At 38.1% G+C, this 23,460-nt stretch overlaps 2 protein-coding genes across 5 annotated transcripts in view; one reads left to right on the plus strand and one right to left on the minus strand.

Annotated features, from left to right (window-relative positions):
* Positions 1-10,603, plus strand: part of LZTS3 (leucine zipper tumor suppressor family member 3) — a 49,132-nt gene extending 38,529 nt beyond the window's left edge. For all 4 annotated transcript variants that reach the window (XM_072406646.1, XM_072406647.1, XM_072406649.1 and 1 more), the window contains exon 4: positions 392-10,603. In XM_072406646.1, coding sequence (XP_072262747.1) covers positions 392-1,093 — 702 coding nt within the window. In that variant the 3' untranslated portion in view covers positions 1,094-10,603. The remainder of the gene's footprint in view (positions 1-391) is intronic.
* Positions 10,604-16,735: 6,132 nt separating this feature from the next.
* On the minus strand, positions 16,736-23,242 carry LOC140327840 (mesotocin-neurophysin MT). Its single transcript, XM_072407153.1, has 3 exons — positions 23,087-23,242; positions 17,920-18,124; positions 16,736-16,921 (listed from the first exon to the last, which is right to left on the minus strand). Exons 1-3 carry the CDS (start codon positions 23,216-23,218, stop codon positions 16,872-16,874), a joined length of 387 nt encoding a protein of 128 aa, XP_072263254.1. The 5' UTR covers positions 23,219-23,242; the 3' UTR covers positions 16,736-16,871.
* Positions 23,243-23,460: the final 218 nt, after the last annotated feature.

The following is a 23,460-nucleotide window of genomic DNA, read 5'->3' on the forward strand; positions in this document are numbered from 1 at the left end:
ATAATTAGAATTAAATACTATAGAAATAAGATATTTTCAAATCAACAAAGTTGCCAATAAACAGGAAACCTGAAATATTTTAAAATCCATTTGTATAATAATAACATTGAACTTTTGAATGCAGGTCACATGCCTAGAGTTCTGCTGTTAACACTAGAACCTGGCAGTAATCCAAAAATCTCAATACTATAACCGAGAATAGATCAGACTATAGCTAAATATAAAGTGTGGCTTTCAGATCTTGACATTTCACACTGCAATAATAATTCTGAGAAGATCACTTAAACTGGTCACCTTTGCATTCCAAATAAAGTCCTTTTGTACAACTTGTCTTACCCATAATTATTTCCCATTCTACTTCTACATTACTAATTTGTGTTTCTCTTTCTAGGTATGTCAAAAAGCTGGTGAGATATCATTGCTAAAGCAACAGTTGAAAGATTCCCAGTCTGAAGTGTCTCAGAAACTTAATGAGATAGTAGGCCTAAGAACACAACTAAAAGAAGCCAAGGCTTTTCTGAGAGAGAAGGAGGAACAGATTGCCTCCATTAAAGATTCATATAGCTCAAAGAGTGTCAGCTTGGAGATCTGTGAGAATGAGATGCAAAGAAAGCAAGGGGAGGCTCAACAGATGAAAGAGAAGCTTAGCCAATGCGAGCATGAGATTGCAGACTTAAAGGACACCTTAACAAACTTAGGTCAGAACCCATACGCCCTTGAACTCAATGAAAAAATAAGAGACACGCTTTGTGAGAGTGATGAGGCCAAGATGAAACGCCAGAACGAGGACATTGTACTGACCCTAAAGAAAGATATAGAGAAACTCCAGTTAGAATTGGCTCTAGAGAAACAACAAAGGGATCAGCTGATTTTGGACTTTGAGGAGGAAAAACGTACCTGGCAAGAAGAGAAGGAAAAGGTAATAAAATATCAGAAACAGCTACAGCTCAATTACGTTGAGATGTATCAGAAAAACCAACAACTGGAGCAAAGGATCAGTGATGTAACTACAAAGGTCACAACACCACCCGCTGAAGACAAGAAACCTTGGACACCTTCCCGATTGGAGAGGATAGAGTCCACCGAAATATAAGGACATTTGACCAAGTGTACACAGCTAGTTTCTCACTGTGCATGTGCTACCTAACCAGCTCATGGTCATCAGGAGAAGACCCTATTGAGTTCTGAAGGGACCATAGACTCTAGAATCTGATGGACCCTTCAGTACTGGGAAGGTGTCTCATCAGACAAAGTGCTTGCTGTAATCTAAGTGCAGATGAAACATTTATGGTATACAGTTTGTTATGCCGCCAATGATGCTATATGTCTGTTTCCCCTTTACCTTCCCTGCATCTCCCTCTGTCTGCAAGAGCACTATCTATTTACCAAATGGATGTGTCCATTGTAGACTGAGCGGAGATGCAGGTCTGTGACTGTTACTGGTCCTTAATCCTTTTCGGACTCTTTGAAAGAAAGGTCAAAATGACTTGGACTTTGAGTTATTTTAGCCATATTGGCTAGTATTGGAAGTTCTGCTGTGCGGTGAAATTTAGCTATCTACCTATGATACACGTTCCACAGCTCTAGTCACTGTTTACTGTGAATTATCCAAAAATCTTAGAGGGATAGTAGAAACTGTATTTTATATTAAAGCATAGGGTTCCAACAATAGAGGATAACAATATTTTTGCCAGCACGCCATGCTGTTTACATTCATTCTTTGACTGCGAGGTAAATCTCATGATGTCTCTGGTTAATGCTGCAAAAGGTTTCAATGAAAATGGGGGGGATACATTCAATCTTCTAACTCTTTCCAGTGGTTCTGTATGTAGGGGCGAAAACTTTCTAAAGGTTAAGACCATTTCTGCGGTGTTGTTGGTAGAAAGGAAATAGGGAGAGGCATAAATGTGCTAAAGGAGTGGATATATTCTATATATAGATGAAGGGATTTTGAATATTTCATATGAGGTGAGGACAATCAGTGCAATTTTTACATTTTTTGTAGAGGTGATTTCTTTCAGTGTGGTGGTAAAGACATTCTATAATGAGCATTCTATGTAGAGGTGGAGACTTTGTATGAAAAGGCTGGAATAATATGTGATTGGATATTCAATGCAGTGTTGGGAATATTCTGTATCGATGGTAGGTGGTAATATTTTATACAGAGGTTAATTTGTTTCATGCAGGGGTTGTATGCTCCATGCAGAGGTGGGCATTCTATATACATGAAGAAATTGAGGAAGTTGTGTTTTGCAGATTAAAAAGTTTACGTAGAAGTAAGGACATTCTATTTTGAACAAAATTACATTCTAATAATGTTACAAACTGAACCCTAAGCAGATAGAAAATACACAATTTAGGTACCTTTCACAACTATGGTGAAAAACCATATGGTTAGCCAATCCCAAGTGTATAGGAATCTGCTGCTATGAACCCAGAAGCAGCAAATCACTTTGCTGGTCAACATATTTGCAAGGAATGTCCTTGCGGTTGTGGTATGGTTCTTCCTCCAGAGAATAAAGAGGAATTTGCCCTTCTGGGAACCATGCTGTGATCAACCACAGCCACATTCAATCCTGTGCAAAATGGTTGGGAGGACAGATGACTCTGCAACAGACCGTCGGAAATGACCCTTTTGTATTTATTATTTGGTGATGATTAGGGAGAGTAGAATGATAGAGAGATATTGCTTTCTCAGCTTCTTCCACTTTTCTTCTTTGGCTGTCCAGTCACAGGCTGGAGGACAGAAAAGACTTGCAAGTGTTACCCTACTGCAGCCAGGAAAAATCAGGTCTCCTGGCCCATCAGGCTGGGCTTTTCTGTTTATCAGAGCAGCTTAAAATATTATAGAGAGCTGGGAATATTTTATACAAGTTATACATATTGAAGAGAGTAGGGAAAATATGCTGATTTGAAGATATTATAATAGAATAGGACACATAGAAATATGCCTTTGGAGTGACTCCCTAAAAAAATTATTGACACAGTTATATATAAAAGTAAATAATTTGGGTTTTTAGCTTCACTTTCTATTTGGAATGTATGCAGTGTTATTGCACATTGAAAGCTTAACTTCTAACAAGTGAATCTAAAAGTAATGTTGACCCCTCCATCAAATATGAAGGTCTATTACCAGACACAAGTTTGTTGGAGTTGGATGGAGGGTGATGATAGCTAACCATGCTCAGAATATTACATAGATGTGGAAGTCTTGTCTGATTACTATTCTTCTTGATAACTGGGGTGTTTATGTACTTCTTCAGTTCTTCATAGGCTAAATGTGAACAGTGGGTCAAGCTTTTGTGTAGATACAGCATTCTGGTCTGAAAGACACAGCAAGACAAGTCATTCTTGCTTGTCTTCTAGTATTCACAACCAAATTATAATAAGTACAGCTTGATCTTTTTATGTCCTTAGCTGGTAGTTGATTAAATATTTCTTTGCAGCAGGTAAAAAAAGTCCACTTTAGCCTTAATAATAAGTAAAGATTCCAATGTTAAGCCCCAATCTTTGGTCGAATGGAAAATGTTGGATTCCCTCCGTTTTAAGGAATCAAGCAAGAACCCTGGGGGAAATATTCAGGGAAATTAGGGTTGTAGTGCCGGCATTAACAAATACAACCTGTGTTTATTTTAATGTATTAGGCCACATGTTACATTGAGCCTGATTTGTTAAAGCTTTCCAAGACTGGAGAAGATAGACTATCATAAGATGACCGGCAAACCTGGAAAGTATACAATCTTTTAAACCTGGAAGGCATCTGATTCTACAAACCTGGAATGAATCTCACCCAGGATCCAGAAGAATTTTACCAACTGATAGCTTTTTATTTTTAAGAAATCCAATTATACGTTTGTTGGATCACCAAGGTTTTCCCCATGATAGTCTATCTTTTCCAATCTTGAAAATCTTTAATAAATCCGACCAATATATTCACTTAGACCCAAGTTTTAAGACTTGGTAGCCTTTATTAGTTTTTATTTTTAATACATATATTTTATTGATGTGTTGCTCTATCTATACATTATGGAAGACATTTTCAAAAATATATTTATTTCATAAATTCACCAAAGTCTGTGCCTATAAATGTAGGACATCCCTATAAATGTAACCCAAACTCCTAATGATTAACAGAAGGATATCAAACAGATGTATTTTTGATAGAATATTTATTAATATGAGAAAGCGCCTTGGAGGACATTATTTTAATATTTTAATTCTTAATTGCTTTTATTTAAGATTATATAAAAAGTGGGTCATGGATTCACAGGGCATTCATGCCTATTGTATTGCCCATACTTTCTGCACCAATGTAAACTGAATATCAAGTTACCCATAAATCGAAAACTACTGGGAAGATTTGTCAATTTTAGTCATTATTTCTGTGTATAGAGCATCATCTGGTGATGTGGTGACCACATCTGTTAGTGTGTGGAGATATATTGTATTATTATTTACTAGTTTCAATCAGTATGGGCTAATGTTTGGTTCTAAAGACATTGGGCCTGATTTAATAAAGAATGGAGCAGATAGACTATCATGGACCTGGGTCAATGGAACCATGGACATAATCTGGGTAGTCAAGCAAACCTCCCAGGTTGTCCCATAACAGTGCAGATCTTTAATAAATCAGGCCCATTACATGATTTTACTGGATCACGAGCCATCTATTTAGATACAACAAAATTCATGGCCATTTCAAGGCCAATTTTCATTTAATGGTACAAATATCATATATAAGCCTACACCAGACATTGTTTTAAGCAATGAAAATGTACACAAATTTACACTTTACTCCCATCTCCTGCCCATGGTGCCTAGGTGGGGATGGCAACTTTGACAAGCCAGGAAGATTCCTGTGCAATAAAAGCAGCTTAAAACAGCTAGACTTTTATGGGAATGGATTGTAGTATCTTCTTGTCTGCTCTAGATCCTACAGAATATCCAGAAGGTCAGTGATATCACCCTTAAAGTAGGAATAGGTACATTTGTCATCTACCAAATTTAGATGATTTGAGAAGAAGGTGGAGGCCCAGGCATAAATAGTTGGTTGATCCATTTAGGTGAAACTCAAGTACATATTTTTGTTATCTTGAATATAAAAGTGAAAAATAATAAATGTATCTATGGTTTTGCCCTGTCCCTGTAAAGTTGCTTTACTCACTTGTTGCCCTGAGACCAAAACAGGATGTGGGGAACACAGGCACCGATAAAAACCTGAAAACCTTTGTCTAGTGCCATAGAAACACTTAATGGAGAATCAAAGAGTTGCACATGGTCACACAATATGGTTGACTTAAATATTTGCCGGAAATGATGCAGTGATGACTTTTTAGATAGATAGTGTACAAAACAATATGTGATACACACTATCTGTGCAAAACACAGTGACTTTGGTGATGAATGTCAATGTTCCAGAACCTTCTTCCAACATTCTGCGATGGCCTTGTCTTTGCTCATCCTATCATTTTGGGGTTTGGAGAATTTATTAGGCAAGTAGCAGTGGCCCAACCAATCAGTGGAGAATTATTTCTGTTGGAGTCCCTTAGAAATGCAAAAGCTATTGTGTGGTTCAGCTCACTTTTTTTGAGTGGTTTAACTCAACTTTAAGTGTAGATAAGCAACAGATGGGTGAACATGTGATAACCTTCACAATTTGGAGGTTTAGTCAATTAATTCTCATCCTTGCTTGCTTCCTAAATACACTTTTTGGACAGAATTTTTGGCCTAAAACTGGTTCCAGTTTTTACCATCATGATCTTGGGTCCTCCGACTACTCTGTTTTTTTTAATCAATTTGCTTTTTTTAAAGCAATTAGATTTTCCTTTTTGGTGGTATCCCCAGTTCCACTATTCACAATCACACACAATGACAATAGGAAATGCTAAAAATAATTTTTCCCTCATCTGAGAGGACTTCAGATAACAATCCCAGGGATCAAACCAAAGAAACACTCTTTGTCTTCAAGAATATTTTGCCCAATGCTGCCAATTCTTTAAGAGTTGGTAGAAGAGACCATGAGTACAATAATATACAAACTATTAGATTAGCCAAGAAAATGCCACCCAGACCTTTCAGCCAGCTGTTACTATTCAGATCCTTCACTATTACCAGCACCAATCCCAGTTCACAATGAGGAGAAAATTACAAATCAGATTTTATTTTAATGCTGCAATGACTGCAACAAGTGTACAGTTTACTAATCCTGCATAGAGAGTTAATGTGAAGGATTGAGACATTGATCATGGGAATACTGTGGGTGGGTTGGAATTTGATACTGAGATAAGCTTTGTTAAAAGGGCAAAAAGTGATGTGCAAAGTGCAGACGTGCAATAATTTATAGCATCCAATCATTAGTTCTCATTTCACTGAAATTTGAGAGGTTAGAAGAGAATTTTACAATTCTCATTGGTTTTGTTCTTTGCACAATTTTAATAAAATAAATCAGTCACAAAGTTAGACGGTTGAAGCACCATATGAGGAAATTATGCATGAATGGTCGGATTGTTTGAACTGGAGATGAATAAAGTTCTACCTAATTCCTGACTTTTCCTAAAAAAACATGACCTTGGTCCTGCCCATGACAACCTCTCAAGATTCCCTATGGCTCACTAAGGTTGCCCCTTCTTAGTACGCCCAACTGGTGGCTTATAAGAGGTAATGGAAAAGAGTCAACGTCAACAATTTCTGGAAAATGCAAGAATCATATTGAACTTCCTAAATCTATTGTCATGTGGTTTGTAGATAACCATTCCTTCCATCCTATTTTCAGTCTGAATGTTCCTGGTTCATATCCAAAGGATGTGGATTGGCATATGTCCAGATGTCTTACTTTCAAGATAGAAAAAGGGAACAATAACTTGGGGTATGGATAGATGAACAGATCTTACACTGAACACAATAGGTTTGCAGGGCAGACCTTCTGCATTTCCAAAATGTGCACCACTGGTACCCAACACTATATTGCCTAACCCAAAATATGTGCTTGTGTGGTGAATGGCTCAATAAATGGCACAATCGTCCATTTTCACCACAAAAATATCACCCTAGAGCCTACATGTCAAACATTTCAGCCTATCCCTGAGCATGTCAGATGCACAATCCAACGCCATCTCCTATACGGACCCCTTATGCTGGATCCGCAAGTTTAATGTTGGATTTTTTCTCTTGGTTTACATCACCCCCTATGTGGGTCTGTTGGGTTGCTTGCATTGCTAAAGATATTTAGGTGTCCAAAGTGTCCACTTCTAGAGTTGGTTGAGGTGAATGTGATGCTATCACCGGTGTCTGTGCTCTTGTTCCATTGATTTGTTTGTTTAAAATTCTAGTCTGCTCACTTCCTGTTCATTCTGACCTGAGATTTCCATAACTGGGTCCTCATTCCCTTTTATGGGTCTGATAACTGAATAAAATATATACCAAGACAAAATAAGTAAAAACAATATGCAGGACATCTCTGGATGCCAATGTTTCCATGTCTCTCTTTAAATATCCTGCAAGTACAAATCAATACCCTCTGATCTGCAAGTAACCCATTCAACTGCTAATTTACTTTTGTAAACTGAAATTTCAAAACAATTGTAGAGTGAGTGCCCATAGTCATTTGGTCAACTACCCAACCACTCTACTGTCTGTTCATAGTCAACACATGGACTAATTGACTTCAGTCCAAGATAAGAAAAGGGCTATGTAGTCAGAGCGCACAGGACACAAGGTCAATACAAGGCTACCATTAGTGTGAGACAAAGGGTACTTCTGTTTCCCCTTGAATCAGAAGAGCTAGATATTTGCATTGCACGAACTTTTGGGTGGCCTAGGAAGCTTACCGAGTATGGAGCCCAGAAATTTCCGATGGAGATCCCGGATCAATAGATATTGTTTTGCACTTGCTGTAACAAAATGCTTTCAATAACATATGTAACACACACAGAAAGGAAAAAAATTAGAAGTTTAATGTTAGGGACAATTAGAAAATTGAGTAATATTAAGGAGTGTGCAAGACTGATGAGCACATTAGAACATTGACAACAGTTGAAAACTGAGTTCTTATATTGTAAAAAAGTTTGATTGATTATTTGTAATAGGGAATAGTCCTGCCTAAAATCAGGCATCATAAGTTGTCCGAAAATAGGTTCACTAAACAAAAGAGCTTCATAGCCCCCTCTAGCCTTTGTTTAAATTTTTCTCCCCAGATTTAAATCTAAGCCTTATTAACAAAAACATTTGATGTTGCCATTGTTTCTTTATCCCTACAAAAAAAAACACATTTAATGTTTGTCTATGTATAATTTTTCATTCAGGCTCTCCCATGATGGTCTATCCTCTCCAGTCTTGGAGCGCTTTAATAAATGCATAATATTTGGTGGCTCAGAACCTTTACAGAAACCAGTAAAGCCTTACTTATAAGGCTTCTCTCCATTTATAAAAAGAAAAGCCCCAAGCTGAGGGTGACAACTTTCTATACTGGTGTAAAATGTCTACAAAATATATTTTGATGGACTGTGAAAATGTGTGCCAAAATTGCACTTAACTGATTTAGAATCTCTAAAAAAGCAATGTTTTCATATATATCCAGGTCCCTAGATTTTGCAGATCTTATTGCAGAACTGTTTGACTTGTTCATAATGTATGCTAAAAAATTTTTTAACAACAGTGACGTCTCTTGGTGAAGCAGCCTTGTAAAATTCAATATGAATATGCACACAAGAGAGGACAAATTAATGGAAATATCACATAATCTATAGGCAACTCCCATTATGTTTTATTTGCTGTGGGTGTTTCCAGTTGGAGAGATTTCCCCTTGTTTCTTATTTTGGAAGTACAACGGGTGGGAGTAAATCTCTATATAGTTAGGGGAAAACCCATCCTAAAGAATTAAACTATCCCGCTAAAGAATCAGTAACAGCTACAAAAAACTTTAGCTTTTCTGTAAATTTTTACCATGGTGATAATGGACACTAGAAGTTAGACCCTATTCACATCTTTGTGGTGTAGAAGAAGAGGACAACAGAAACTTCTGTGCCAAGCTCTGATCAAAGAGCTTGATTTTTGCAATGCTGGAACTTTTAGATATGAGGGAAAGGGGCCCAAAAAGTTGACCTAGTAGGAGACCCAGAAATTTCTGGTAGTGGCCCTGAGCACCGTGCATTCTGAAGGTACTCCAGTGCTCCAGTGCACTTTGCCAGCAAACATCTTTTTTAAGAGACAACAGTTGGTGAACATTTGGCAAAACTGTTTCCAAAGGCCTTTAAAGTGGACTTCAAATATACTCTGGGACTAGACTTGCCACCTTTTCTGGGGAAAAAAAATCATGCCCTTCTGGTATTTTTTTAATTTTACCATTAACAATAAGCCTCATTTTCACCAATCATGCCAAATACAATATGAATTCAGTTGGGTACAATAGGCCTCCATCCTTAAAAGTAACTGTGTATGGTACCAATGGTTTCCAATGGTTGGAAAACCAAAAAAAAAGTGTCTTATTGGTTGCTATGGGGGAAGTCATAATCCACTGTGATATTGCCAATAGTTTTTGCCAGCTGCAGACCTTTAGATCTCAAGCAGGAATTAGTTTACCTTGCCAAGGCCAACTCAACATTTTCCTGTTCCAGCTGCGGCTTAGGAAAGCAAACAGCCAACCGATTTTGCAACCCAAATGTCACAATCCCTTTTTTATGCACAATGGCCGCCCTATCCTCCCCCCCTTTTTATATACTCGGCACTCTTGCTATGCCCTGCACACAATACCGAGCATCGAGGGAAGTTTGCAATAAATATGTGTGTGTGGGAGTGCGTGTGGTTACGTGTAGAAGTGCACGCGTGCGCATGTGTCCAGCTGCCTGTTGTGTGCATGCACAGGACTAAAAGAGTTCTACAAATAGGCAAATAACTGTAAATATCTAATTTTATATGGAAAAGCCCTGCCGACAGCGCCGGGGTGTTTATGAGAAAGAATCTATGTGAAAACCTATTTTCTGTTACATTAATTAGTAGTTGATGCCGTATGAACTATTGTCAGTGATTTACTGGTGAAGAGGTATACTATGATATCACCCAGTTTATTGTTGAATGTTTCACCTTTTGAACTCAATGGCGTATGCCATAGCTCACTTACACATGTATATTTTATGTATTTGGGGGTTGTGAACAATCACGGTGCACCTTTGGCCTGTACAGAGCGACAGCCGCCATTTTGTAAGCTCATCGGAAGCACAGCAACAGGTTGTTGCTTGGCCTTGACCATGGTTTGGCTTACCATGTGGCCACCATGGCTGTGTTTGTATGACGGTGCACGTTAAAATACATTATTAAAAAGGAATAAAATAAAAATTTTGAGCAAGAAATCACTGAAAGTTTTAAATATGTGACCTGGTACCAGAGTTGAATAGAATTTTATTCTTATTTGATATGCTGCTACGTTATATATGTAAAAAAAAATCAAGTGTACTTTGATATAAATAGGACTATTTCTGTATATAAAGTATGTACGCTTGTATGTTAGCAATACTAACATGGAGTGTATGTTTCTATAAGGATTTACAGAAAGATTTGCGACTAGAAATAAAGAAAGATGATATTAAAATAAAGTCGTTTTGGGAAACGGTTGAGTTGTTGTGTATTTTTTATTGTTTCTATCTTCTTGATTTGTTCCACTTTGCTCCATATACAAATGTATAATTATAATGAACACAGTAACCAATCAAATTTCACTCAGAATAATGGAAGATGGATTTTTGATTGGCTGCTATGGGTTATTTTGCTGAAAAATAAGAATATTATATTACATAAAAGGCTTTTACTCAAGGTTTTTTTCACTAGGGGTTTATTTGTCCAAGTACAGTCTGTTAATTATTAGTCTGTTTATAGCTCTTTCTTTCCTCTCCCTTGGGACATTCCAAAGAAATGGGCTGGGCGTTAAGACATCATATTTATTATTTTTTGAATAAATCTTAAAGCAATTAGCAGATATCTAAACATTTATTACCTGTGATGTCATTAATCCCAGCCCATTTTGAGGTATATATATATATATATATATATATATATATATATATATAACTATATATTGTGAGGGGTTAGGTTTAGGATCACCTTTGCTGGGGTCAAAGGACACTTGTCTGATTCATCCACTTCAGATCACACACTGCGGTAAAGGTGTTAAGCAGGTTTATTTGAAGGTTGCAGATAAAATAACAAAAATAGCAAAAGAAAACCTCGCCTGTCCGGCACTTGCTATACATCTGACGTTTCTGTCTATCAGCTGGAGGGCTTCTCCCTGTCAGCTCCAAACAAAGCTTTCAGCAACCTTCTGCTCACTTTTCAGCTCACTCACCCAGACTGACTTTCTGAGTCTCTCAGCCGAGCCTCTTACAGACCGACTGTCTGTGTCTCCAGCAGAGCTCACTCCCACAGTTCACCTGGCTGTGTTTTCAAACAGAGCTCTCTCCAAATAGAGCTGCACTGACACAAACCCCTGTCTGTGTCTCTCCAAGGCAAGTTAAGCCCGCACAGACCCCTGTCTGTGTCTCTCCAAGTTAAGCTCCTGACTGAGCTCCTGGCTCTATGTTATATCCCCACCCTCAGTGCTTATTCATTAATTATCTCACAGGTGAGAGTCTTCCACCTGCTACTTCACACAAGAGAGGAATCTTGGGCAAATATATCTCCCTTCCACCTCCAATCCTGCCTTGGTGTCACAATATATATATATATATATATATAGATATATGTATGTATATTTATATATATTTATCCAAAAAGGTCCAAAAAGGGGTCTGTGGGGTAAGTGTTATGACCTGGAATGCCTGTGGGGGCTGTGTTATTATTTGGGGTGTCTGTGGGGGCAGTCTTAGTATCTTGAGGCCTGTGGGGTCAGTGTTTTGATCTGGATGCTTGTGGGGACAGTCTTATCATCTATGGTGCCTTTGGGGGCAGTGTTATGATCTAGGGTGTCTGTTGGGGCAGTATTAAGATCTGGGGTGCCTGTTGGGACAGTCTTATGATCTAGGGTGCCTGTACAGTCAGTATTATGATCTGGGGTGCCTGTAGGGGCAGTGTTATGATCTGGGGTGTCTGTGGGGAAAGTGTTATGACCTGGGGGCCTCTGGGGTCAATGTTATGATCTGGATGCTTGTGAGGGCAGTGTTATGATCTGGGGTGTCTGTGGGGGCAATTTTATGATCTGGGGTGCCTGGTGGGAGCAGTGCTAAGCTGTGTATGCCTGTGGGGACAGCGTATTGATCTGGGGTTGCATCAATTGATGAGTTCAAGGTGTTTGGCAATGTTGGGTGCCCAAAAGAGGTTAGGTGGCTCCATGAATATACTGAATTGCCAGGTTTTTCCATCAATTATTTTTTCTCCCCTAATGGCATATTCCAAGATGACAATGTCAGGATTCATTGTGCTCAAATTGTGAAAGAGTGATCCAGGGACCATGAGACATCATTTTCACACATGGAATGACCACCATAGAGTCCAGACCTTAACCCCATTGAGAATTTTTGTGATGTGCTGAAAAAGACTTTATGCACCGCTCCAACTCTTTCTTTATTAATACAAGATCCTGCCAAAGATCTAAATGCATCTCTGGCTGGAAATACATTTGTGACATTTTATAACACTACATAAATCATACCATGGGCAAAGGGGGTTGTGAATAAAAACATATTGTCCCTCCTCCATATACTGTTCCCAGTAGAGGTTAGTGTTAGATAAGACACAGTCACAGTCACAGCATGTACATGACATGAGAAATATTGAAAAATAATTAAAAACAGGATATTATCAAATAAGGTATTAGAAATGCCAGTGAATTATAATCTACTTTCTGCAAAGCGAAATATATCCAAGCTAAAACATCACCCAATCTTAGCTCCAAAACCATTGGTATACAACAGGAAGGGGATTCCTATCAATTAGGATACATGTTTCAGGCTGGAGGAGCTGCTTCCTTTACAGACCACGTGCCCTGTAGTTCCTGTATACATACTAATAATAATAATAATAATAATAATATTTACAGATATTCTACACATAAAAAGTTTATTTGTCAAGTACAACCCCCTAATAGTGGAGATCCCTCAATAGTCTGTTGATGTAGCTTGTCATGTATTTTAAAACAAAAATGTGTTTAATGATTTTATAAACAAAATTAAGTTATTTTATTATATATTTTTATTTTTTTTATATACTTTTTGCTTTAAAAGTCTCAAAGGTTTATACTTTTGTGTTCTCTATATTGTTGAAGGACGTGGCATTATATTCCTTGGGTGTCTTTTCTATATAAAAATGTTTTTATATGAAAAAAATATAAATTATATATATGAAAATTATTTTTATTATTCATTTATTAAAGTTAGAAAATATCTATATTATATATTATATAGGTCTATATATCCAATAAAAAAGAAGGACAGAGGGACTTGAAAGAGGGACAGGCTCTCCAGATCAGGGACAGTTGGGAGAGTATGCTATAAAAACCAGTATAATAATATCTAAATATGTTTTATAAATTTCAGAAAATGGCACTCTGCTTAGAAATTGCATGGGTACCCCAGATGAACAATCAAGCACTATATGTTACTGTTGCAAATTGTATTTTGACCACTAGATGGAGACAAAGCACACATAAAAAAAGCAGAATGCAAGTGATTGAAATGATTACTCCCTAGCCTATCTTGTAGTAGTAGAATTATTACACTTTTCCTTTTGTTTTAATCTCTCACCATCCAATAGGACCACTGGTGTTTGTATTATTTATATGTAAGAAAGTATTCTTTGGTCCCTGGCTACATGAGAAATTAAATTGGCAATAGTGACACTGCATGGGCAGGGGCAGTAATACATCAGACACATGCAGGGGGATAATAGGAGCCCAACCTCCACTTTCCCTAATAATCCGTGCAGGCTGCTAATATCTATATCAGAGTTTCCCAGCGAGGGTTCCTCCAGAGGTTGAGCGGGGTTCCTTGAGGAATTGTTAATTCTCAGTTCACTTTTTAAGAGACACCAATGCTCTTTTTGGCTGTAATGGTGACATTCTTCCCAATAGCCAGTAATGTTAGAGGCATTCTTAGTACTGATCACCACACTAATATACTGAGATCTGTGGATATAGGAATTATAGAATGGGTTCCCTAAAGTCCTGAAAGTATTACAAAAGTTTTCATGATCATTGAGCATTTATCGGGGCTCTGTATTCCCAAATCCACCAATCAAGATCGCTAAAGACACCACACTGGGGAAAATAGAGATGTTAGCACCAATTTGGGGGATCAAAAATGTCCAGTGTCTGGAGGTGGGTTTAGTTCTGCATTCATCTTTGGTTTAAAGTAGGCTCCTAAACTTTGGATAGCTAAGAATGGGTCAAATCCTTTTTATCTACCAGCTTCAGCAGTGGTAAATCCAACAGGGATGTAGAAAGCAGTATACTAGTATACTAAAATCTGCTTGCAATGTTTGTAATTTCTCAGCATTGCCTCTTTTTTTTAAATCCTATGCTTCTGATCAAAAGAAAATAACTAAACGAAAAAATGAATAATATTTAGCAGTAAATGTTTGGTATTTTTGTTCTTATATTTTAGAAAATTATAAATTGTATTAGCCCAACCAAACACAATATGAAAACAGGCATTAACTTTTGCTAGTGCAAATTGTATTTTGACCACTAGATGGAGACAAAGTATTAGTACACCATACAAGAAGCTGAAACTGGGAAATGGACAGGTAGAGGGAATTGGCATGGAATAAAGAATAATTTGGATGATGATGATGATTATTATTATTATTATTATTATTATTATTAATAATAATGATAGTAATAATAAACAGTATAAAATTATTGAAAGTATCAAAAATTATTAAAAGTATAAAAGGGTAGCAAATGAAAGACAGATACAAACAATGAAATAGGAGGAGGAGAGGACCCTGCCAAAAAGCTTTATATTGAAGTATAAAGAAGAGGGATTAAATTGAGCATGTCCAGGCTTTGTTAGTAATTATTCAAAAATAATTTAAATATATTTTTTGTTTTATTGTGTTGTATTGTTACATGATTGCAGCATTAAATATTAGTATGCAGCTGTGCAGACCCTAGTGTATGTCTAATATGCTAGAATAAGCCATCTGAGGGCATATGAGACAAATGTTGGCAAACATATCAGCTGACATCGACTTTCTTCCTGATTGTAGTTAGATGCTAGATCTAGGTTATATAACCAGTATAAAAATGCAGCAAGTAAAGTCACAATGGACCCCATTGCAGGGTGCAGCCCATTTATTTACAATAGGACCTTTATAAGGGGGCCATTCAAGGTCCTTTCAAATTTTTTCAAATACTTTTGAGATTATGCTGTGGCCAGGTTATGGGCATTTGCAAGGTTTTAAAATAGGTAAATTCACTTTAAAGCAAGCCCTATCTGGCTGCTGGCACCATGAAGCAAAAAATTCTCCAAAAAGTTTAAAACCACCATAATCACTATAACATATATATTCCTCCCAGCAGTAAATGTTGCCAGTAAAATTAACCTTTAAAAATATCTTTCTCTATGATTCCCTACAGTTTACAGTGGGTTTAGACTTGACCCAAATGTATTTAGGTATTTCAGTATACCCTCTGATCTCCAGTGTACTCCTAAAGCCTCCATTGACCACCACTTTTTTCCTGCAGCTCCTACTAACACCAATGTACTCCTGACCCACTGATCTCTGCTGTAAACCTACAGCCCCCACAAATCTACACTAATCTGCCCCCTTTGACCCCCAGTGTACTCCTGTGACCCCCCAGTGATCCCTGGTTTATCATTCAAGCCCTTCACTCACACCACTGTACCTCTCCAGCCCCCACTAATGTCCATGTGTGCTTCCCCATTTTCCATCCTCCTATGGCCCTATTTGGCCACCATTGTCAGGACATTTCTTCTTCCCATGACAAGATACATACTCCTGATCACTGCACCCTATATTATGTGTTGTGCATTGCTTGATCCTGACTATGGCACTCTATATATTTTATAGACTTGCCCTTTGCACTATATATATTTTGTGTAGCATGCTACATGGATCTAACATCTGCATTGTGTTGTGTGTTGCAAAGTCCATTGCAGCTAGTGCACTTCTTCCCCCCAAGATGTCTTCTTCACTTTCCAAAGTTGGAATGCTTCTTATGTTGTTTTTAATGTATATTTTGAGCATCAAAGAGGGGAAGGTGGCAGGAAAGGTTAGTATGGGAAGTGACAGGGAAGTAATGTTGATATTGGTTGGTTTGGCCAACTGGGTAACCTTCTTCTATGCTTTCTAGACATATACCGTGGGTTCAAGTCTCGACTATCTGCATGGAGTTTGCAGGTTTGCGTGGGTTTCTTCCCACATTCCAAAATATGCAGTTAGGTTAATTGGCTTCCCCCCAAAAAAATTGACCTTAGACTGTGTTAAAGACATACGATTATGGTAGGGTCATTAGATTGTGAGCCCCTTTGATAGACAGCTAGTGATATGATTAGGGACTTTGTACAGCGCTATGTAATATGTTGACCCCATATAAATACTGTGTAATAATATTTGGAGTTAGGTCAATATGTCATCAGAAAGAGACCCGGAGTAGAGGAGCCACTCCAACCCTACAGTTCCTATGCTCACCGCTCCACAATCCTCTCCTATCAATGCTCTTTAAGCCCTCCCGTCACTGCTTCAGAATCTGTGATATAATCATTTCCAAGTAATACTAAGTAAACTCACATATATTGTTTCAAGATACTTTATTCATCATACAGTACACCTATACACTGGCTGTTCATATCCTCCTCCATGTGTTAGTGCTGAGATGTTTTTGGTTGTTTTGCACTGGATGAATCACAGGATTTGTGTGCCAGGATTTAGGAAAATACAGTGTCCTGTTCACAGGCTGGGTCCACAGTACAGCTCTCTGCAGGAGGAATAAAGGACAAATTTAGCTTGCAGTCCACTAGCCGAAAGAGATAGATTTACTTAGAACAAGGCCCTAGGTATGGCAGCATCTTTGACCACACATCAGTTCAGTTGACATTGATAGGGTTTGCAATAGGCACAGAAGAAGTCTATCGGGGTCCTATTTGTGTTGTCTATACTGGTATGGTCCTCTAGACACCAACTGCCTACAAGTCCCTGCTCCTTTCTCATACGACAAGTATACAGATCTACCCAATTGGGTTTTATTTTTGCAGGAGTATAAAGCTTCTATGTCCCCATCTGTTACCTTGCATTTGATCCAGCTCTGCACTAACCAGAGTTGGAGTTATAATTTAATAGATGTCAGTTCACCTTACAGATATATCATTGTCTTCTCTTCTTCATGTAGTCAATGGCTATTGTGTGTTTGGTTATGGTGCGAAATCCGGGTTTGGATATGAAAAGTCTAGCCATCCATTTCAGTGAACTAAGTGATTCTCTTCTTTGCGTTCAGGCTCCAGACTGTACATATAGTCCCACATTCCGTATAGCAGTGTTTATCAACCATGGGACCCTTAGGTTCCACCTGGGATTTCTAGGAGTTCCTCAAGCAATGAGCAATTTGTGACTTTCATGTCAGTTGACTGATATCATGACCCCAAGACGTGAAAGTTATTTCAAAGGTTCCACATGTTAAAAAGTATTATATCAGTAACAATATCATGTTGCAGCTAGCCATTAGATCTTGATGCTGCATTAGTTTTCTTTTTTTCAGTCTTTTTTCTCACCTGATGAGCCAGCTATTAACACACTTTCCATTCTAGGTTGACTACACTTACTCACTTCTTTGTATCTATGGAAAAGTGGCATTGACACCCTTGGACAGCACTACAGAACCCTGGTTATCTGGCCCTTTGACCTGTTTACTCAAATTATTCTGGCTTGAGTATCATACAAAGCAGTGGCTATGTCTGAACTCTCCTTGCAAGCTCTTACCGTGGTTACAGCAGATGCCAGAAGCTGCGCAGTTGCCACCGTTGTTCCCACATGGTTTCCTCCCGGACTCGCAAGGTGAAGGCAGATAATTTTCCTCCTGGCATCTAAGTGTCTCTGAGGTTCCGAAGTAGCAACCCAGCTCCTCACCACAGCAGATACTGGGCCCGAAGCAGTGACCTTTGTTTCTTGGACCACAGGGAATGCACTAGAGCAAACAAACCAACACATGGTTAAGACTAAAATGGACAAAAAGTAATACATTTTAAGCCTTGAGGATGCATTGTCTAGCCAGGTCTTTAAACCTCTCTTTCATGGTCACTTTAGGCCCCCTCTCCTCATCGGGCTTGCTCTCCTATATGTAATTGGATATTGCCTTCTGCCTAAGCAAAGCCTATAAACACAAGCTTCAAACTTCATTCATAATATTAATAATAATATTAATAATAATAATATAACTGTATTGTTGCAATGGGCCTGATATATTAAAGCTCTGCAAGACTGGAGAAGATAGACTACCATGAGAGAACTTGGGTGATTCAGCAAACCCAGAATGGATTTTAGATTAGAAAATAATTTTATGAAATCTATTCCAGTTTTGCTGGATCACGCAAGTTTACCTATGATAGTGTCTTGTAGAGCTTAGGTGCAGATAAAAACCTTTCTTAGGGATCTTGTTGACATGGGGACAATTGATCTGGTGACAACTGTCTCAGAGGGGAATTTCCCTCACTTTGGGGATATCGCCCCTTTTCTATTACTGTCAATTTGGGACAAGAGATTAAGGGTAAAACAAATAAAAAATTCCTATTCCCAATTCTCTATCCAATACTAAAAAGTAAGCATTGGCTTTACATACACTTAAAAATTGTTTTTTTTTAGTTCCTTATGAACCTTCGATAGCTCTACTTTTCCTTTAAATGTTTCTATTCTTGTTTCCTTACCCAATACAGCCAATAGAAAGCCCAAAGCTGCATGAATTGTTTTGGTACTATATGCCAAAATTTAGTCTAAACCTCAACAATAAGGAATAGGAATTGGTATTGGGGGTATACAAGTGAGGTGAGCTCAAAAAGTTCCAAAGTCAAAATAAAAAAATACCATTGTGTCCTAATTGCCTGTAATAAATAATTTTCTTTGCAGTCAGTCTTATATTCTAATATGATTTACTAAGCATGATATTATTCTTCTCATTGTCAATATATAGAAAAATAAGAAAAAGCAATCTGCAACCATCCCTATGCATGTTCATACATATAAAGCATCACACAAATAAACAGCTATTTCATGCAGCTCATTCACCACGATGTACAATGTGTTTAAAAAATATAATAAATCAATACAACCTTTCAAGTACCTATAAATCAGTTTGAACAGTGTGACTACGTGCTGGTCGCTGGATTGTAGCACGATGATACCTAAATAATGTAATTCTACAATATACAATTATCTGTATTCATACATTCTTTATATTCTCTGTACAATGCAGCTCCTCTGCTGTCCTTCACTTGTTTATAGTAAGAAGGACCCAACAATGATCCTTGATCCTGCTCACTTATTCTTTATTCTTTCATTTGAACATTGCCAGGAGCAGGAAGGCAATCGGTAAAAACAAAAAATACTACATACATATAAAAGTGAATACTTGCCATAAAATCAGAAAGAATTGTTTGCCTGGATCTTCTCATTTATGTAACAGCCACAGATTACAATATATTAGTGTGACAGTCATTAGGACGATTTCCTTTTACATTGCTGGTCATTGAGAAGAATGTCACCCTTACGGTTAGCCAAAAAGGTCATTGGTGTCACCTAAACTGACCCAAACTGCTTATTGCTTAAAGGACCCCTAGCAGGCTTTGGAGGTCCCCTAGGTACCTGTTTTAAACACCTCTCTCCATTGGTATTCTACCCAATTACAGTTGGAAATGAATTAATACTTTGCTGATGGAATCTCACAGCATTTCTTCTTAAAAAAAGAATAGAGCCTGCATTGGTAGGAGTAGATGCAAAGCCATCTTTTCAATGATTATGGAACCATGACCAGTCACAGATTAGGGTGCACAAATAAGCCTATTCTACATTTCTGGGCTCACGTCATCACATTATTGAACGGGTTACAATTCCATTGAAGAAGTTTCATTCCCGTGTATGTAATCTTTTTGCTTAGGTTGTTTGAAGGCTTTTGAGTGAAGAATTGGGGTGATGCTCAATGTTTCTATATGCTCATTGCAAGCAAGTGAACTTTTACTTTGCCCATTCAGACAATATAAGGAGATTGGGCAAAATGTGTGCACATTTACAACTCTCTACCTCCACATGCAATGCTTAGCATGAGTTTTGCATCTGAAGGTGAAAGCCATGCGTGCCTCAAACCTAAAACCAGGTATTTCCCCAGCTCTAGGTAAAGAGGGATGACAAATTGCCAAAGTACAGGTTCATGTTAAAATCCAAATGTTATTCCACCCTTAATATCAAAACCACTGTGCTCCCATCCATTAACAAATTCACCTGTATCAACTGCTACGTGACCCTTATGGCTTCTCATTTGGGAATTTTAGACCAGTGATTGGATAGAGTGTGGACCACTCTGGACAGGTGTTGTTAGTTTACTGCTTTGCAATGTCATCACTCTACCGGTAGTGAGTTCACGAACCTGGAGGGATCCCACCATTGAGCAGCACATTAGAAGTGTCTACATCACATGGTAGTGACATACCGAAGATCCTTCCAATTTTCCGTACCAAAGCTAGACAACCCAAGACCTGGCATATTACATGACTATAGGTCTGGATAATAGTTGGAGCCATTTATTTCCTTTTTTTAAACTTGTATGAATAACTAGATGGGGGTGGAAGGATAAACTTTTGTGGGCTGGGACCCTAACTAGAGATGGCAGCTCCCTGGATGTTGGCACCAGTCTGGAATAATAGTCGCTCCACAAACATCCTAATCACATCATAAAACTGCAGCTATTCCTTCTTTACCATCAGCCCCCATCCTACACAGAGGATCCAAGTCACCCTCTCTTCCCACTCACCAACTTTCCTCATCTTTCTAACAGTCCCCAATGCTTCTATGGATCCAGATAAGACCAAGATCTTCCACTGCCTCACCCCCTGCATAACACATATGCACAGAATGATGGATTTCTCACCATTTCTTTGAGAAGTTGGCTAAAATGAGAACCAGGTGAACCAGAGCTGCAAAGTAGTAAGGTAACTTAGCAAGGGGAGGCTTCCAACATCTAACACCTAGCTACCACCTGGAACCCTGTGATTTTACACTTACTCTAGAACTGTCCTTTGGGATCCTGGATAGTTGGGAGGTATGGATCAATTTTAGAACCCAAATTCAGCCCAAACTTTTCTTTTTGGTTTTGATAAGAGCAGGAGAATAGGAAGAACTCCCGGTGTGCTTCTATTTGCTATGTGTGTCCTTGTTGGGGAGATTTCCTGTTCCTCCTAGGGATATTGCCCTAATATAGACACAAGTAAGGGTCTCACCTTTACCCTTGCTTTTTTTTTCCCCCAATGGAGAATGTTTGCTCAGCTCATGTTACGATGATTACACAGGTAACAGCTTTTGATAACCATAATTGGGAAATTCTGTTCCCACCATTGGTTTTTACAATCTCCTGGCTACATGCAAAAATAAAATTGTATTTCCAGCAAAGTGTAAATAAAATCTATATACTGTATATATAATTAATAGGGATCAGAACTGTTATGAGCTCAGAAAATAAAATAAACATCACAGCTCTGTTTGGAAGAGGAACAGTCTTGGTATTTTGTTCTGCAATTTAGTAAAATCTACATTTTTTTTCCATCCCCAGCGTGTGATTGGGAAGTGAAAGAAGAAGCAGAAGATCAATGAGCTTGTCCCTTTATCACTCTGCTTCTATCAGCACTACTACAAAGTCCCATGGAGCTACTCACAGTTCCTAAAAATTTCTATACTAAATTTAGAGTATATATAAAGTGTGACTTTTCTGTATTAAAATAGAAAAATGTATCAACATTTTTGTATGTTCCATCATATCCTGCCTCCATATAAGTGGGCACCAGGACAGTCAGAAAAGTTACAGCAATAAATTATCCCACAGCAAATTACAGTTAAAGAACCATTTAGGTCAAATACAGAAAATTCATTTAAGTTCCATTTTTTATTGATAGTTTCCTTCCTAATCTTTTTTCTAAAAAGCAATTGTTTAAACCCAATATATAACTGCATTTCATCATTGCATTTGGCTACTATTCATGCTCCGTTCAGAATATCTGCAATTGTAGCTATCCCATTGTGCTGAACAGAGCTGAGACTACAAATGTAACACCCACATCCATGATACACAATGCAAGGAATCATGGGACATGTAGTTTTCTTAAAAGAACAGGAAGCTGACATTGTAGCCAATCTGCTGTCCTCTAGTGCAGTGATTTTCAACCACTGTGCCGCGGCACACTAGTGTGCCATGAGAGATCTTTAGGTGTACCGTGGGAAATTATCTAATTACCATTGTCGAGTGTCTGTGCTGTAGTGACTGGCAGAGTAATGTAATACTCTTCCATGTCAGTGGGTGGCAGTAGGTAACATAGTTTTCTTGTTTATTCTTAGAGACAAAAGAATTAGCTACTGAGTGTCATTTTGTAACATTTTTGATTTGTGGTGTGCCGCAGGATTTTTTCAATGTAAAAAAATGTGCCGTGGCTCAAAAAAAGTTGAAAAACACTGCTCTAGTGTTCAGCCAGAAGTAGTGAAAACCACCAGCAGCCTTTAAACAACTGACTGCATAAACCTACACTAGAGAAAGTTTTGACTTCATGTGCACTGTTTTTCTATCTATATGAAGCACCATAGCTATATATTTATGAGAAGATTTGCTAAAGAGCTTGAGCTAATTTACCTCAAAAAATTCCAAAATACTAGACTTATTCATGTCAAAAGCATCTAAATGTTCAAGGTGACAAGATTCACAGGTGTTCAAGGTCACATGATTGGATAACAAATGTGAATTATCACGCAAGATTCTGAACGCCTTTCATAAAACCACCTCAATGGATCCAATGGACTTCCAAGACAGCATCATGCATGGTGAACTAAGATGCATTGACCCCACAACACAAGTTTCCAAAATTATTGTAAAGAATTGACAAATGACTGCAAGGCTTACCTTTCGGACATCCATGATATCCAGCACCGATCTCTTCCCTCCGATGGGACAGTTTTGGATATAGCAGGCTGATGAAAGGGCTAAGAGGCAGAAGAAGCTGATGGCCAGGGAGCTGTAATTCATGGCTATCATTTTGCCGTTGTCAAGATTATTGACTGGATTCCAAATTTCTTCTTCCACCTGGTCTTCCAGACCTCCTTATATATCCCCTTGCAACACCTCCCAGCCACCCCCGTTCCCCTGCCACGTCATAGACTCTGTTGTGAGACCGTGACACCAAATTCCTCCATTATTAACCCAAGGTTGAGTATGTGAGGTTTCCAAAGAACACATCATTTTGTCGGAAGATTTCTGAAACGTGTTAAGAAATAATG

Source organism: Pyxicephalus adspersus, chromosome 3 (assembly GCF_032062135.1).
Source record: "Pyxicephalus adspersus chromosome 3, UCB_Pads_2.0, whole genome shotgun sequence".
NCBI classification, from domain to species: domain Eukaryota; kingdom Metazoa; phylum Chordata; class Amphibia; order Anura; family Pyxicephalidae; genus Pyxicephalus; species Pyxicephalus adspersus.